General features: G+C 42.9%; 1 protein-coding gene across 1 annotated transcript in view; it reads left to right on the top strand.

The window, feature by feature from the left end:
• il1rapl1b (interleukin 1 receptor accessory protein-like 1b) overlaps positions 1-17,500 on the top strand; it is a gene marked incomplete at both ends in the record, with an annotated part of 240,250 nt that overhangs the window by 109,010 nt on the left and 113,740 nt on the right. Inside the window, one exon of the mRNA XM_079843729.1 lies at positions 7,012-7,291. Within this exon, the coding sequence (XP_079699855.1) occupies positions 7,012-7,291 (280 nt within the window). The remainder of the gene's footprint in view (positions 1-7,011; positions 7,292-17,500) is intronic.

Here is a 17,500-nt window from a genome sequence, read left to right as displayed (position 1 = left end):
CACTGGAAAACACTCTCGTGAGAGGATATAAATAGACATGAAACAGGTGCACCTTCAGGATATCACTTTGTCTGAAGAGACGTCTCGTTCCCACTTTTTCAGGGAACAGGGTTACAGTCAAGTAACCCGAGACGTTCCCTTTTCTACTCCGATTCTGCGTATTACGCCGCTGCACTGGGAAGTGTCTGGATGTCAATTCAAGGACATGTGAGCCTGGAGTGGCAGAACATCCTAACTATAAAATCTGATAAATGTGTGTGGAGAGGACCAGACTGCCACATCACCTACTTGCTGCGAGGGGACGCCCCTGTAACGCCCCTGGTGGAATGGGCCCTAACTGCTAAAGGCGAAGCCGTGTGGCTCATAGGCTCGGGCAATGGCATCCCTCACCCAATGTCACATTGTTTGCTTGGTGGCGGCCGACCCCCGGTTGTGGCCCCCATAACAAAAGAAAAGTATCTCTGACTTACGCCACTGAAGGCTTCAAGAATGACCAAGTGCACGATTGAGAACGGAACCATGGAAATGGTTAGTCAGGGTGAGGGTGGAAAATAGCTTTGGCCAGTCCAGGCGTCTAAGTCTAAGCAGTATGGCGAAATCAACAGAACCTGCAAATCTCTAATTCTCTTTAGCGAAGTAAGAGCCATAAGAAAAAACATCTTTTAGAGAAGCTTGACAGGTGCTGACTCTAGTGGCTCAAAAGGGGTCTCGACTAGCGCCTCAAGGGCTATGGCTGAGTCCCACGAAGGGACCTTCGCTTTAACGGGAAGCCTCTGCCGCCTAGCTCCACAGACCGGGTTGAGGATGGGTGGCCAACAGCTGCTCCCCTTGAGTACGGCAGGGAAGACATTTTACAAAGGCCTCCTCATGCCTCTTCGCCTCCCGGAACCTGCTGACGACTGTATTCACGGAGTTGCCAAACAGTCCAGACGGCGAAAAGGGAGCATCAAGCAGGAATACTGTCCCTGTCTTTGATGCCGGTGAGGTTCAGACACAGATGCCTCTGACCAAAGCCGACATGGAACGGCTGATTGCACGAGCCATCTGCTTAGTCACCCGGAGAGACAGATCTGTAGCCCAACGGGGTTCTAAGAAGGCCTCCTCATCTATGATCTCACAAGTTCTCAGAGCAGGTTAGCCTGGTACGCCTGTAACACCGCCATGTTGTTCAGAGCAGCACCAGCCTGACCCACTGACTGAAACCCTTTCCCACCAGCGTGGATGTTGCATAGCTTGGTGGGGAGCATAGGCTTTTTTTTAATGACGATGTACTCCCAGGGGAGAGATACTATGAGCGTCTCTTCAACCTGAGGCATCATCGTATAACCATGGTCAAATAAATCGACCTTGAGGACACAAAGATGCGCAATGTATATGGTTTCCCCCATGAACATAATAAACAGTCATGGAGGTCTTCGAAGAGGGGCCGTCGCTCAGGCCCCTCCCCTTGGCCAGCGGACAGAAATCTATCCTCTAACTGTGAGCACTAGGTGGCGCTCTCAACTTGCAAGAAACAAGAGATGCAGCTTTCAAAGTCCAAGAGATACATCGGGATGAAGTGGAGTGTGTCCCGGCGCTTTCAGAAGCGGGCCAAGGGCAAGGGCATCCCGCTCCTCAGCCAGATCGACTCGCGAGCCCCACAGTCTTAGTGTGGGGGCTTTCCCTTAAAAATAGGCGAGATGAGTGTGAAGCACTTAAATAGAGAACAACTCCCAGTGCTCGCACTCGCCATGCTCGAACGCCAGGGCAGCAAGCTCTTCCCCCAAACACATGCAGAACTCATGCATATCGTAAACAGGAACGGGCTGTGAACACGGAGGCAGCATCTCCTGATTGTTTGTGACATTCTGCACACTGACAACTGGAGCTCTAACTCCTAACAAAGTGGACAGATCGAGAGGAAACACACACAATGCGGTCTCTGAAGACAAAGAAACTGTCTATTTACATCCTCTCACGAGTGTGCAGTCCAATGGTGTGATCGTCAGAGGTTATTTACAAGTTCTTGGCGTGTTTGCCACACATGCTTCACAACCGGTCAGACAAAGATGTTTTCCCAATGCGTATGAGTCTGCAGCATCAAGAGTAGCTTTTGAAAGGGAACGTGCCTCAATAAACAACTCCTTAATACAATACCAACAAATCCAGGTCACAGCAAAAGTCCTGCAGTTGATGGTTAGTGATGAAAGCTAGATTATGGTGCGCTTCGGTCAGTCGGTTAATGTAGTATGCCGGTAATTCAACATGTGTTTGTCTGTCTCGATCAACACATCCTACTGTACAGCGCTGAATTATTCAGTCTGAATTCATGTTGTTCTGCTGTAAACAGACCTTTAAAAAGCCATACCTCTCACATTTTCTTCTTGCATTTTGTTTGAATAGGCCACACACACTCTTACGTACACACTTGAGTGAGTCCCCTATTCTGAAAACACACACTTATCCATCCATCCGTCCATCCGTCTGTGTATCAGCGGAGCGGCGTGCCTCGAGCACACGTTTCGGGAGGGAAGTTAATTGGGTGTAATCAAGCTTAGCTGCGTGTGCGTGCACTGCCAGCGAGATTGCATGAAACTCACTGCTGCTAAAACACGTTTGTGAAATGAATGATAACGGCCCAAAACAGCCCAACATCCCATAATGAGCAATGAGAAGAATGATGAGCACAAAATAATAACTGTCTCCTGTAAGTATGTTGACAATATTCCCACAGAAACTCCTTAATTGAATCTGTTTCCCAGTGAGAGACGATGTTTGTATTCCTCTCTCTCTCTCTCTCTCTCGCTCTCTCTCTCTCTCTCTCTCGCTCTCTCTCAGCTTTATCTCCTCAATTAAACTGCTGACATTTTCAACATCCCAGATCTTAAATGAAAAAGCTGTTGGTTTCCCACAGGATGTTTTTACAACATTCATGCCTGAAGTGACTGTGATCTGCCAGACAAACGTCATTACTTTCTGAAGCGACACACTGTATAATACCCACAGTCGCCATCTTGTTTGACGGGTTGGCACTGAGACGTTCTCTGGCCTGTCATGAGCTGGTTCTTGCTTTAGTCCTGATCTTTCTGGATCAACATCAGAGACCGGATTCATGAAACATTCTTAAGTGAAGAATATTTTGTATTCCCAGAAGTACTTCTTATGAATGTTCTTTTGTTTTTTTCTTAATATAAAATGTAAGTATTCATTTTCTTTCTTAAAAATCAGCACACATAACTCCTTAAAGTTAGGATAACCTCCATGCAGTCTTAAATCCCCGAAGGAAAGATGTTTAATGAGTTCCTCGGCTTGTTTCAAGTGTGATCTGCTTTCTTTTCTTGCAACTCTTGCCAACTGAAGTTTTTGGTTTTGTCTTTTCTTCCAGGTCAGGTTAGTCTAATGATTTTCAGCAAGTTAATTCATTAAACGAACACTTCTCATGCCCTGTAGTAAAAAAAACCCAAAAAGATTGTGAGGCACTCGCTGTTCTGAATAGATACATTGGTTTGAATTTGTTGTATTACACTACATTATTCCTAAGAATTTTTTTGTTGAAGAAATCACTTACAAACTTCTTACACACTGGATGGGACAAGCGGCCATTGTCCTTCATATTAGAAGCAGCGCTGGAAGTGGAGCGGCCTCAGTGTAGACAGCAGCGCTGGTTATAATGCTTCGAGTCGCTTCTGTCGCGTCGGCTGTAGAATTTATCTCTAGAACTTCATTGAGATTCTTCAGTCGATTGTTGTGAATCCTGCCTCCGGTCCTGAAACCCAGGACTTATGGTTCATTAGATCCTTCAGAAACACTCAGTCATGTGACTCACATTTCCTTCTGAAAATTAGCTTTAGACTCACACACTTTGCAAAAAGAGAGAAATATAATGGCTGAATGTCATAATTGACTGAGGTTGTTACAAGAACTCTCATTTCATGTGTAATGACACACACACACACAGGGGGGTTTTGTGAGATGTGGGGACTTTCCATAGGCATAATGGTTTTTATACCGTGCAAACCGTATTTCATATCCCCCTACACTGCCCCTGCCCCTGCCCCTAAACCTACCCATCACACACACACACACACACACACACACACACACACACACACACACACACACACACACACACACACACACACACACACACACACACACACACACACACTGCCCCTAAACCTACCCATCACAGGAGACATTCTGCATTTTTACATTTTCAAAAAACATCACTTAGTCTAATTTATAAGATGTTTTCCTCATGGGGACCTAAAAATTTCCCCACAAGGATGAGGATTTCGGATATTGCCATCTTTGTGGGGACATTTTGTCCCCATAACATAGGGATTACCAGTCCACACACACACACACACACACACACACACACACACACACACACACTGCCCCTACCCCTAAACCTACCCATCACAGGAAACTGCACAGTTTACTTTCTGTGAAGAAAAAAAAACAATTCTGTGATTTATAAGCATTTTGAAAAGTGAGGACATGGGGAACGTCCTCATATTTCACCCTCTTTTTGTAATACCCATGTCATTATACATATTTGTGTCCTGATATTTCACAAAAACATACCCACATACTCTCTCACACACTCACACACACACACACACACACACACACACACACACATACACTCTCACACACACAGACCTCAAACACACACACACACACTTTCTCACACACACGTACACTCACTCTCACTCACTCACTCTCACACACACACACGTACTCTCACACACACAAACACTCTCACACAAACACACACTGTACAGTAGGATAATTGTTTTATGATCATATTTTAACCATATTTACTTTCACACTGCAGAAGCATCATGGATTTTTTTATACTGCTGCAATGAGCCTTAATTAGTTACCCCCCCCCCCCACCCCCATACAGACTGCCACGGCAACCAGACCCCTCTCGTCACCATAGCAACAGAGACACGTAACACTTTAATAAGTGTTTTTTTGCTGTCAGTGTTTGTAAATGTCACCTGACAGCAGCCGCACCGCCGGCATCCTGTCCCTCCGCAAGATCCCAGCCAGAGCCAGCAGGGATTCCTCCGTTCCCCTGATCCCGCCATGACACACGTCCAGCCGAACCCTGTCCTTCACACACGTTTGAGAGCATGTAGATTTCACCTGCTGTTCTGCCTCCGTGTGGGAAACGAGTCGCGGTGGTTTATTTGGGGGATTTGGCAGAGAGCGAGTGTGTGAGAGGATGCGAGGGATAAATAATGCGACATGCTTCTCTCAGTGTTAATTAGCTGCTGTGCTGTTTCTTTAGTAAATAAAACATTGAGGGAGACACAATTAGCCGAGCCTGTCGAGCTCTCAGCATCTGTCCTCAGCAGCTGTTTCAGACAGAGCCTGGGATAATGGGAGAGGAGGAGGAGAGATCCTGGACGTTTCCACCAGTCCAATCTGATAACGCTAGAAATGGCACGCAATCTGTTTCTAAAGTACAAACTGCAGATGTGTGAGACGTCATGGACGGGCTAGAATGGCCACATGTGACGTGTGCCAGTCGCCACAGAAGAGCTGACTCAGTGAAACGCTTTAGTGTGTGAAAGCAGAAGCTCTTCAGTAGAAGTGTGTGTTATCTGAGCTGCGTATGGTAGCCGAGCTCAGGACCCGAGGATGTCATGATGTCGACGTCTCATTGACTTCCGTTGAGAGTGCATTACTGTACATCAGATTCTTCCTGACGGGGTGACGAGCCTACATTATCTCCAACATCTCACACATGCTGTAGACAGAGCAGGGCTTCTGAAAACTGACCTGTGTTTCTGATCCGTATGTTTCAATCCCTCCAGAAAAACGCCATTATGCGATCGCATGATTTAATGCATAATCAGCCAAAGTCTGCATTTTTATGCGGGGGCCGCATTTTTTCAAATTGCCTATATATATGCGGGGCTAGCATGATTTCATAATCCCCGCATTTTCATTGCAAAAAAGTCATATATATTAGCAGAAAGTTGAAAAATGTTTGTTTACTTCACACAAGAGTCGCCATTTCCCCCTGTTGCCATGGGAACGCTCAGAGGTGACGTAATTACTCGACGTGAACGTCATCAAAAAGCTGCACAAAGGTTTTAGCACAAAAACTATTCTCGTCGCTTCATAAAGTTATTGTAGAGCCGCTGTAGTGAGATGGACTTTGTAACTACGTCTTTAGTGTCTTTTAAGGGTCTTGAGAGTGTAAAGTGCATTGAGCCAATGGAGGCCTTTCAGAGCATCAGATTTACACTAAAATATCTTCATTTGTGTCTGAAGAATAACGGAGGTCTGACGGGGTCATTAATGACAGAATTTACATTTTGGGGTGAACTAACCCTTTAAGAGATTGCACTTTGTGCATTGGAAGCACTCAAATGTCTGTTTTGTAAAGCTACCTCTGTAAAACAGGAAGTTTTTTTTTCAGAAGTTGTAGCATATTCCTTTTGTAAAGCTACAGAACTTGACTCAATTTTTGCAACTCAATTTGACTCAATGATTTGTAAATTTGAGCCATGTGTTTATTAAGGTCTTCAATAAAACAAGATGAGAACTTAAATATTCCCAGCACTTTCTGTGATGTAGAATTCTTTTTTTTTCTTCTCTTTTTCATCAAACTGCAGTTTTTGCAAGTTTCCGCGATTTTATCGCATAAAATTGCATAAATATCCCGCATTTTCCATCGCATTTTTTAAGAAAACGTGCCGCATAATCAAGGATTTTTACATTCAAGGATCCACAATTTTTTCTGGAGGGACTGATGTTTGCTCTGAACTCATTCCTGCACATGTTCATTTCAAATCACACACACGTTCAGTAACACGTGACGCTGGTGTGTGTCGTCATGGTGTCAGGTCTAGTGAGGGAGAGATGTGACGCTGAGTTGCTGAGTGTGTGTGTGTGAGTTGATCTTGCCCTGATCTGACTGTATTGTGTTCTAGATGAAAGCTTCATGTTGTGCTAACGCCGAGCGCCTGTCCAGTTTCACTAACGCCGTGTTTTCTCTCTCCGCAGTGGACGGCTGCACGGATTGGTCTGTGGACTACCTGAAATACAAAGTTCTGCTTGGGGAGCCTGTGAGGATTAAATGTGCTTTATTTTATGGATACATCCGTGCCAACTACACACACGCTCAGAGCGCCGGACTCAGTCTGATGTGGTACAAAAGCACCGGCCACGGAGACTTCGAGGAGCCCATTTCCTTCGACGGGAGCCGGATGAGTAAAGAGGAAGACTCCATCTGGTTCAGGCCGGCCGAGTTACAGGACGTGGGACATTATTCATGCGTGTTGAGGTACGTGTGTGTGTGTGAATGATCTCATGTCAAATGATTACCTGAAGCTGATCTGCATGTGTATCTGCAGTGCACTCAGCAGGCGTGAGCAGATCTACTCACAGCGTCCCCGTCTGGCCAGAAAGCATTAGTCATGTCATCAATAGCATTCATTGATTAGAGGAGAGAACAATACAGTGAATGAACCGGGTCGCTTTGAATTCAGACAACACTATGAAATGAGCCGATGCAGTGCACTCTACAGAACAGCGGTTCAGGTCCAACCCTGATCAAACCAGCTAATCAAGCTCTCCAGGATCACTAGAACATTACAGCAGGAGAGGTAGATAAAGGCTGGAGCTAAACTCTGCCGGAGGGCCATATCGGGAAAACGCAGCTGATTCAGGTTTGAAATCTGAAGGATTGAAGGTAAATCTAAAGAGGCAGGATTGAGAACTTTTACTGTAGGCCGTTACAACACAGAATACTTAAGCTAGTCCCAGACTAAAATGCATGTTTGAGCTGTTTTACCTGAAAGCATATCTTAATATACACTATATTGCCAGAAGTATTGGGCAGATCCTCCACATCCCTGAGTTCAGGTGTTCAGCCCTTCATGGCCACAGGTGTAACTCAAGCTCTAGGCCTGCAGACGCTTCTACACACATTAGTGAGAGAATGGGCCGCTCTCAGGAGCTCAGAGAACTCAAGCGTGGGGCCGTGATCGGTGGACACCTGAGCAATAAGTCCATTCGGGACATTTCCTCACTACTAAATATTCCACGCTCAACTGTTAGTGGGATTATAACAAAGTGGAAGCCATTGGGAACAACAGCAACTCAGCCACAAAGAGCGGGGTCAGCGCATGCTGAGGGTCACAGAAGTGGCCAACTTTCTGCAGAGTCAAGAGCTCCAGACCTCCAAACTTATGTGGCCTTCAGATGAGCTCAAGAACAGTGTGTAGAGCTTCATGGAATGGGTTTCCATGGCCGAGCAGCTCATCCAAGCCTTACAGCACCAAGTGCAATGCAAAGCGTGAGATGCAGTGGGGTAAAGCGCGCCGCCACTGGACTCTAGAGCAGTGGAGACGTGTTCTCTGAGTGACCAATCACGCTTCTCTGTCTGACAATCCCATGGACGAATCTGGGTTTGGCTGTTGTGAAAGGAACTCGTAAATGCAAGACATTTTGGACAATTTCATGCTCCCAACTTTGTGGGACCAGTTTGGGGACGGCCCCTTCCTGTCCCAGCATGACTGCTCCAGTGCACAAAGCGTCGCTCCATAAAGACATGGATGAGCGAGTTTGGTGTGGAGGAACTGGACTGGCCTGCACAGAGTCCTGACCTCAACCCGATAGAACACCTTTGGGATGAATTAGAGCGGAGACTGAGAGCCAGGCCTTCTTGTCCAACATCAGTGCCTGACCTCACAAATGCGCTTCTAGAAGATTTCCTTGAGGAAAGCCTTCACTGCATGAAAAGTGGGATTTTCGACCCCGTAAACGCCTGTATACTCCCGGAAATCTCCCTAATTTTCGGCAGTTTTCGACAATTTAGAGGCAGCGAACGTCGCGTTCGTCTGTGCCACAAATTGTCGTAAACGAACCATGACGTAGGTGGAGAGCCCCCCCGCTGAGAGAGCCCGCGGAGGTGCGACGCCTCTAATTAGCATATGAATAGCAGCGAAACCAGAGAGTCAACGGCCAGACTTGAATTTACTCACTCACTATTGGCTGAAGCCACTACATTTAAAAAAGAAAAATCCCTCGTGATTGGTTGGCAGATCACTGCAATCCAATCATTATTGGTCCCCCTGGCTCATTATAAATGTAAACCCCAATAATAATAATAAATATATAATTTATGTTGTAATAATTTGTTTTATATTAATGTTATTGTGCTATGAAGTATTCATACCATCAAGGAATATATGGGAAAATTATACGGACCATGCCATTTATTCAAAGAAAGAGCTTCATTTATAAGCATACAGCTGTTCATTCAAAGAAAGGGCTTCATTTATAAAACACAGCTGTTTATTCAAAGAAAGAGCTTTATTGTTAAACACACAACTATGTACAGTGCAGCAGTAATGTCTCGTAATGTAATGTAAAGTTTGGCGAGCTCCAGGCTGCGAGAGGGCGGTGGCCGCACAATCCATCCAGACACCCCGTCAACAAAGCCGTCTTCCTCGTTAGATATGAGTTCAATGGTCGCGGACTTCCACATGTCCACACTCTCGCTTCCAGCAACTGTAATACAATCCATAAAGACAATAAGCAACCTGAAAAATACTCACATTGACAAAAAACGGATCTAATATAATAAATCTTACCCTTTTTCTTCTTGATCGACTCCGAGCTAAACTTCGCAGTTTCCGCCTGCGATGTAAGTTCAGGTTGTTTGTATCTGAAGCTGCGGCGTGTCGATTCATAATACGTCTTACAGGCAGCTGGAAAAGAATTACATGAGACTGGTATTAATAAAAACAGTCCCGGTAAAATTAAACAAGGAATGAGAAACACATTAGAAGTTATACTTACACACAATTTCGTCGTGATCAGCGGTTAAATCTGGACTCGCGGAAATCGCTCCAAGCAGATAAGAGCTCACGGCTTCGTAATGAGGCGAGGATTTTTTCTGTGTAAACAAAATGTGCAGTTTTAAGCTTGGATCTATTAACGCATCCATTTCCTTATACAGCTGAATAAAAGCATATTCTTTAAAACGTAACGTTACATTACCCATGCTCTGGTTCATAGCGCCTGCAGTTTGCCTCAGAGTTGTGAAGACGAAGACAGCCTCCTGAAAATGAGTCCAAAAAGTTGGTCGCGTCCATGCAGAGTTGAAGACGGTGTCCTGTCATAGTTGATCGCGAAAAAGGAAAGCAGCAAAAAACATAGGAAATGTTAAAAAAAAAAAAGTTTAAAGCTCGTCTTCTACGCGTCATGGCCATCACCTCGACCTCGCACGTCATTGGACAAGGGCTCTACTATGGAACGCGCCCGGGGCCAAATCTCTTTATACGAAACGCGTGACTTCTGACTGTTTTTTACGGTCTATGGTTTCAACACGCACTGTTTTCCGCGTCAACGCAGCAATTTTTTACGTGTTTCTTCTGTATGTGTAGACACGCACATTCTGGTCGTGTAACAGGCATACACGCACAGTCGACGCACAGTTTTAACATGTTAAGAAGACACATTTGAACGTGTTTCTTAACGCGCACATTCTGTACATGTCGAAGTGTAATATATATATTTTTTAAAGCAGACTTACCTTTAGATGTAGCCTAGGCTACATACATATTAATATAAGATATTAATTAATTGCTTAACTGACTACTGTGCTAGAGTAAAGTAGCCTAATGTTACAATGTATATTAAGTAAGTGCTTAATATTATACAATTATTATAATTTATCTATATGGGTTATTGTTTGTTTTTTAAAGTTAGGCTATATATAATTTCTAAAAGTATATATAGGCTAATTTACACAGCACATATTTATAACTGAAAACACACACACACACACACACACACACACACACACACACACACAACTTTATTCACTTTCACATAATAATGTTTTTGTAATTTGGTGTTTAGTTTGTTGTATAGTTTGTTTATACTGTTCTGTCTCTGTTTTGTTTCCAGGAACATCTGATGAGTGCTATAATAAAATGACTTATATGTATATGTAAAATGACTTAAATAAAATATGTTTTGATATACATTTTATTTATATTATTAATATTTTATTTACCCATAAACGTGTCTTTGGGAAGCCATAAGTTATAGAGACAAGAATAACTTTTGCCATTTAAATGCCACATTCATTTACTGAGGACCCATACAGCCAATGATCATGTGTGAAAACACTTATACATAAATTGATCACTTAGAAATCAAAACTAAGGTTTGAGAAATAAAGAATATGCATACAACTAAATATATTGTTTCATAGCAGCTTCAGTAACAAGTTCAAAACAAATTCTGCTGTAAACCGGCTCTAACAAGCCAATATAGTGTCAATATTCAGCTCAAGTGACTTCAGTGTTGATTCAGTTCAGTTGATTTCAGTTCAACTGTAAATTCCTCAGTTGTGCATATTTGTGTTTAGTTAGATATATGCAAAAACAACATTTTTGGAAGAGTTAAAATAGTTTTGCACAAAGTGTTGCTTTTGCAAGCGATGTCTGATGTTTTGCATGTTGTGTGTAGAGTTACAAGAAATGGAGCCGTATATTCAGAAATTGTGTGTAAGCAATTAGATAAAACTGTAAATGAATCCAGTTTATTTTAGTTCAGGACTCATAGTCCAGGTGTTAGTAATCTGTGCTTAATCTTTGTTCCAGGCAAAAAAAATGTAACTCGCGATTTACTAGATTAGGCCTACTCTTGGCATAATTTAAACCCTGTCCAGGAAACCACCTCTTGAAAATCTGCATTGATAATTCATAAAATGTGGTGTGAGCTCAATTTAAATGACAATTACAGAAAAACACAATCTGACTTAACTATAAACAAACAAACTTGTACTTTTCACATTTATGATTAATAGCCATTTAAAAAATCATTCACAGTGCAGGGTGGAAAAATTAATTTTGGTATGTAAACTGTATGCTTTACTTGATTTATTTGTGTGCTTTGGTTCATTGTCTTGTTGCATCACATAACCTCTCTAAAGGTTGAAGACATGAACTGCTGTCCTGTATTTTTTTTTACATAACATTGGTTATTGCTAATGACATACAGAGTAATTAATCTACACTGTGAGCCCAGACAAGTTGAATCTACTTAAAAAATTGGAGCAAACTGGTTGCCCTAAAAATTTAGTAATGTGAACTAAAACGAGTACATTTAACTTAAATTTAAGTTAACATTTTAACTTAAACTTTAAACTTGTTTTAGTTAAAGGGTAACTAAACCCCTGCTCAGAGCTTAACTCCACCCACTGGCAATTTTCAAAAAATGCTGGAAAAGTGGGCAGAGCCCGGCGGACACAGAGGGGATGAACCGAGGGCGGGGCTGAGCGGAGGGCGTGCACCTGAGACCCGCAGTGACGGATTGACTGACAGCTGTCTGACTCGCGAGTCGCAGAGATGGAGAATGACTGGAGTGACGCCAGCTTTGCAACAGAGCGGTCATTTCTCCTACCTTCACCTGAAGTGGAGGAGGGTGGATTGTCTGTAACAGACACAAACCCGGAGCCTTATCAATGCGAGCCGCTGCGCAAACTGCGTTAACTCCCGATGCCGACGATGCTAGTGAAGCAGCCGCGCAAGAGAACTGACGTAATCTATCTGCATCCGCGGCAACCACTTGCGTGTCAGGGTTTGAAAGCGCGTCTCATGTATGAAAATTATCTGTACACATGACGGGCGGCAATAATATCGCAAGAAAAGCCTGACGTGTACTGACAACTGCATTATTTAACCGTATTTTCTTCAATACGATGTTAAAGCAAGTGTCAAGTGAGTTTCATTCATAATGTTTACTTCATGTAACATGACAGTTCATACTGGAGTAAAGCCGTTCTCATCGTGTGATTGGGGGAAACATTTCTGAGGGCGTGGTGAGCTCGTGCCAGGGGCGCGGATAGTGAGCCGTTGGAGGTACCATCCTACGTCACGATGTACCACAACGTCCAATAGGAAAACTCAACTGCAGTAGCCACCGTTCAACCTTAAGAGGGCAGCACTTTGGCGGTTTTACACCATATTTTATAGAATTAAAACACTTTATACTCAAATGTCAAAACATTTACTCGAATCAATGAACAGCATTAATAAAGCCCCAGTATTACAGATCATTAACTAAAAAAAGTTGGTTTAGGGTTTAGTTACCCTTTAAAAAAATTCAGAACCTAGATAAAACTCCCCCTGCTGCTACTCTGATTTGCATTTGTGTAGCTCACAGCATGTTCATTTACATGATAAAGCCTCCCCTAGAATTAAGGGGAGGGGGGGTCATGGGGGGACAACTGCCAAGCAAGGCCCACGGCAATTTCAGACAATTTACGGCAGTTTTCGGTGTTGCCTGCAAATTGCCGTGCACAGTCGTAAACCTGAAGTTCCACGGCAATCTACAGTGCCACATACTGACGAAAATCCCACTTTTCATGCAGTGCTTCCCAGAAGAGCTGAAGCTGTTAGAGCTGCAAAGGGTGGCCAACTCCATATTAAACCCTACGGATTAAGAGTGGGATTGCATTAAAGCTCATGAGCATGTGAAGGTGTATCATATATAGTGTGTGTCATTGTTTTGTCTCAAGATGCACACAGTAATGTTTTTTTCTAAGGCGGGTTTTTAAATGTTATTTAAATGTCCTAATTGAACAAAGGCCTAACCCTGGTCTAGTCTAACCCTGTCTGGGAAACCAGGCCTCTGTTCTTTTAAAGACAGGCTTTCTGAATTGTGGTCTCGCTTTCATTGAAATATGTTGTTGTGTAATGAGCTGGTTTGAGAGGATATGATTTGGGCTGATGGTCACATTCATTTGCAGTGATCAGGACCAACACTAACTCAAGACCTCATCCATCAGAGAGAGCATGTCTGGTGTCTTCATACAGAGACTCGTCTAAATGACCGCTGAGTACAGCACATGATGAAGATGATGAAGAGGATCACCTCCTGATACTGTCATTCAACATTTTCTGATGCTATGCTTTTATTGTTTATGACTTATGTAAGATCACGTTTCTGGACTCCATGACAGATTGAAGCGTCAGTTCTTCCGTGTGGATGATGTGTGAGAACCGGGTGTGTATGTTCACTGTGTTCAATCCACTGGAAGCAGGGAAACGTGCCGCTCATTCACATGCTGTAATACGCCATTACCCTCGCAGGTGAAGGCCGTTTCCTGTCAATGGCTCATTAGGTTCCCTCATTAGGAGAAGAAGATGTTGGAGTTTCTCTCTGAACTTAAACAGCCTTTGATCTGAAGCGAATGATGAAGGAGAATTTCAGAGTTTAAATGAAACTTCCGGATGAACGTGTTCATCTGATCCTGTCAATCACAACATACATCATTCCCCTCCAGCAGAGCTCGTCTCAAATCCACCGTCACATGACATGCACTATATACATCAGTATACAGTATATGAGAGGTGTGTGTGAGAGTGTGTGTGTGTGTGTGCACTCTAAAAACGTTTACTATGGTTTACTCAATTTTTTTGGTGAAACATTTTTACGCTAAAAAAATTTAGTACATTTTAAAGCAGTGAAATCAATTACATACACCGTATTAGCTGAGCAAATGGAAGTAAAAAAACTAGGTAGATCTGAGTAACTAAATTTGGTACATTTACAAATAAAATTGAGTAGAAAAATTTGGGATAAAAACATTTAAAAAAACAATTTTATGAGTAATATTAACTGTTTTTATTTATGAGTAATATTACAGTTTTTTTGGATTGCTTAAGCACGATTTTCAAAACAGGGCCCGCGTTTTCAAAACACTACACCCAATTAGCAAAACACTACACACAATTAGCACAACCACACACCCAATTAGCAAAACACTACAGATCCTTTGCATAATTAAACACTCTTGTAAAAACTATACACTTCTGTTTCAAAACCACACTTTGTTACCATATGAAACACACACGTTTCACATTAACATACTCTGTTTGCACGAGTTACACTCTGCTGTGATAAACCTAAAACACTTTTAGCACTTCTACTTCCCTATGATTAGAGTAGGCTACCATCAACAAAGTACAAATATAATGTAAAGTCACCAAACACCACACAAGACCAATGTTGCAGACTGAAGAAACTAATTTATTTGTCAACACGCCCAAAATGTTGACATGGAGATCCAGAATACTGTAACAAAATGTCACTTCACATATTGTACTGTAAGTTCAAGGAACAAAAAAAACTATACATCGTCTCTTCGCCTAGCTGGATCTGGCCAGAGAATTTCATCAACATCGCAGGCAATGTTGTCATTGGCAAGACACCTTGGAAAGAAACGTCTTGAATGACGAATCCATCCTTGCATTGCTGCAACCTCCATCTGGTCACAGGCCTCCTCCATGGCTTGGATGAGGAGTACCTCAGCCTGGAGACGGAGATCATATACCTTCCACCGCCATGCCGAGAAAAACTCTTCTATAGGGTTGAGGAAAGGAGAATATGGTGGAAGATATAGGATAGTGAAATGTGGATGTTGCTGAAACCAGTTCTGAACCAGAGCAGAGCGGTGGAAAGACACATTGTCCCAGACAACAATGTATTGCATATGATCAATTTGATGAGCTGCTGTTATGTTGTGCAATTGGTCCAAGAATGTAAGTATGAGTGCTGTGTTGTAAGGGCCCATATGGGCATGGCGGTGGAGGACCCCATTCTGTGTAATGGCTGCACAGAGTGTTATTTACCCTCACGTTGCCCGGGGACATTGACTATAGCCCTTTGGCCAATGATGTTTCTTCCCCGCCTTCGTGTTCTCGCCAGGTTAAAACCAGCCTCATCTACGTAAATGAACTCATGCAGGATCTCCTCTCCATCCATTCGTAAAACGCTCTGAAGAACAGTGTCAGGCAAAATTGTATAGTTCAGTGTAGATCTAGTATACATAGTACAGTACAGTAAAAGAATATGAGACAGTATGCAAGATCACACTGCTATAGTGAATACATACCTCTGCATAATCATGCCGCAGTCGCTTCACCCTTTCGGAATTGCGCTCGAAAGGCACTCGATAAATTTGCTTCATTTGAATATGTTTTTTTTTTAGGATGCGTGCCAGTGTTGATGTTGAGACCTGATGGATATCGTTGAAAGTGGCATGGTTATTGACAATGTTAGCTTGGAGCTGCTTGAGTGTTATAGCATTGTTGGCCAAAACCAGTGTTGGGCACGTTACTTTAAAAAAGTAATTAGTTATAGTTACTAGTTACTTCTTACAAATAGTAACTGAGTTAGTAACTGAGTTACATCATTATAAAAGTAACTAATTACCAGGGAAAGTAATTACTGCGTTACTTTTTTTTTTCTTTCCAAATGTTCAAATATGTCAAATAACTTGGATGCCCCCAATATTAGATATGTTAAATGAATGAATTGGACACTAAATAGAATAAATTATTATTATAAAACATTGTACATTAATGTGCACTATTGTAATGTTGCTGTGGGACAATGTGAGAGACAAATATTGTGTAAATATTATCAGTACTATACTTTCCTTTGGTAGTGGGGCTCACGTTATCACCTGGGTTTTTAGCCACTAATTTTGTGGCATATGATGATGTGAGGCGCTTCAGAATCACTTGCCACCGACGTGGAGAGACTCTTTCTTCTTGGGCATAAGTTGCACGTTACTTAAATATTCTTACCTTTCACCTCAACGAGGGAAAAGTAGCGTTTATACTTCCAGTTTGCGGAAGCTACCTTTGAAGTCGTTGGACCATCGCTGAATGTGCATATGCGTGTGCGTCATAGGTGTGTGTGTGTGTGTGTGTGTGTCTGTGAACCATAGACCGTGAAAAAAATAGGTGTGAACTCAACCTATCAACTTCAACCTTGTCTCCCACCCACCAATCATCATCAGTTATGTGTACCACCGCACCCACCCCCAACACGCATGGCTGATGCGCGCGCACACGCACACACACACACACACACACACACACACACACACACGTTGCAGATCCGACTGACAGAGAGCCTGTTCGGATGAAAAGCGCTTCAGTGAGCTCAATTATAGTAACGCGACTAACGCCGCATTTTTTTTTCTCAGTAACGCTAACGGCGTTGTAACGGGAGAAACAGTAATTCGTTTGATTACTCGTTACTAAAAAAAATAATTCCGTTAGTAACGCCGTTTATCTGTAACGCCGTTATTCCCATCACTGGCCAAAACCATGTTTACAATCTCCCTCTCTTGCTGTTCTGTGAACATAGGAGGCCTTCCCCTTGTCGCTCCTGACCCTCAGTCCTATATATAAAAACAAATCCATACAATAGTACAGTAATTTTACAGGAAAAGGTAACAGAAGTGCTGATAGTGGATAGAATACAGTACTGTAAGCAGTTACTGAAACCGTGCAGATGTTTGTGATATGATGATATTTTTACAGTACCTATTTTCCAGTCGAAATGTTCTTATCACACTTGCCACTGTGTATCGGCTTAGATTTGGCTGTACTCGCAGTCCAGCCTCTCTCAGCGTCAGTCCGTGGTTGACAACGTGATCAACCAGTGTTGCACGGAT

The sequence above is a fragment of the Gobio gobio genome, assembly GCF_949357685.1.
Source record: "Gobio gobio genome assembly, chromosome: 19".
Classification (NCBI taxonomy): Eukaryota; Metazoa; Chordata; class Actinopteri; order Cypriniformes; family Gobionidae; genus Gobio; species Gobio gobio.
This window is presented reverse-complemented; position numbering and strand designations above follow the sequence as displayed.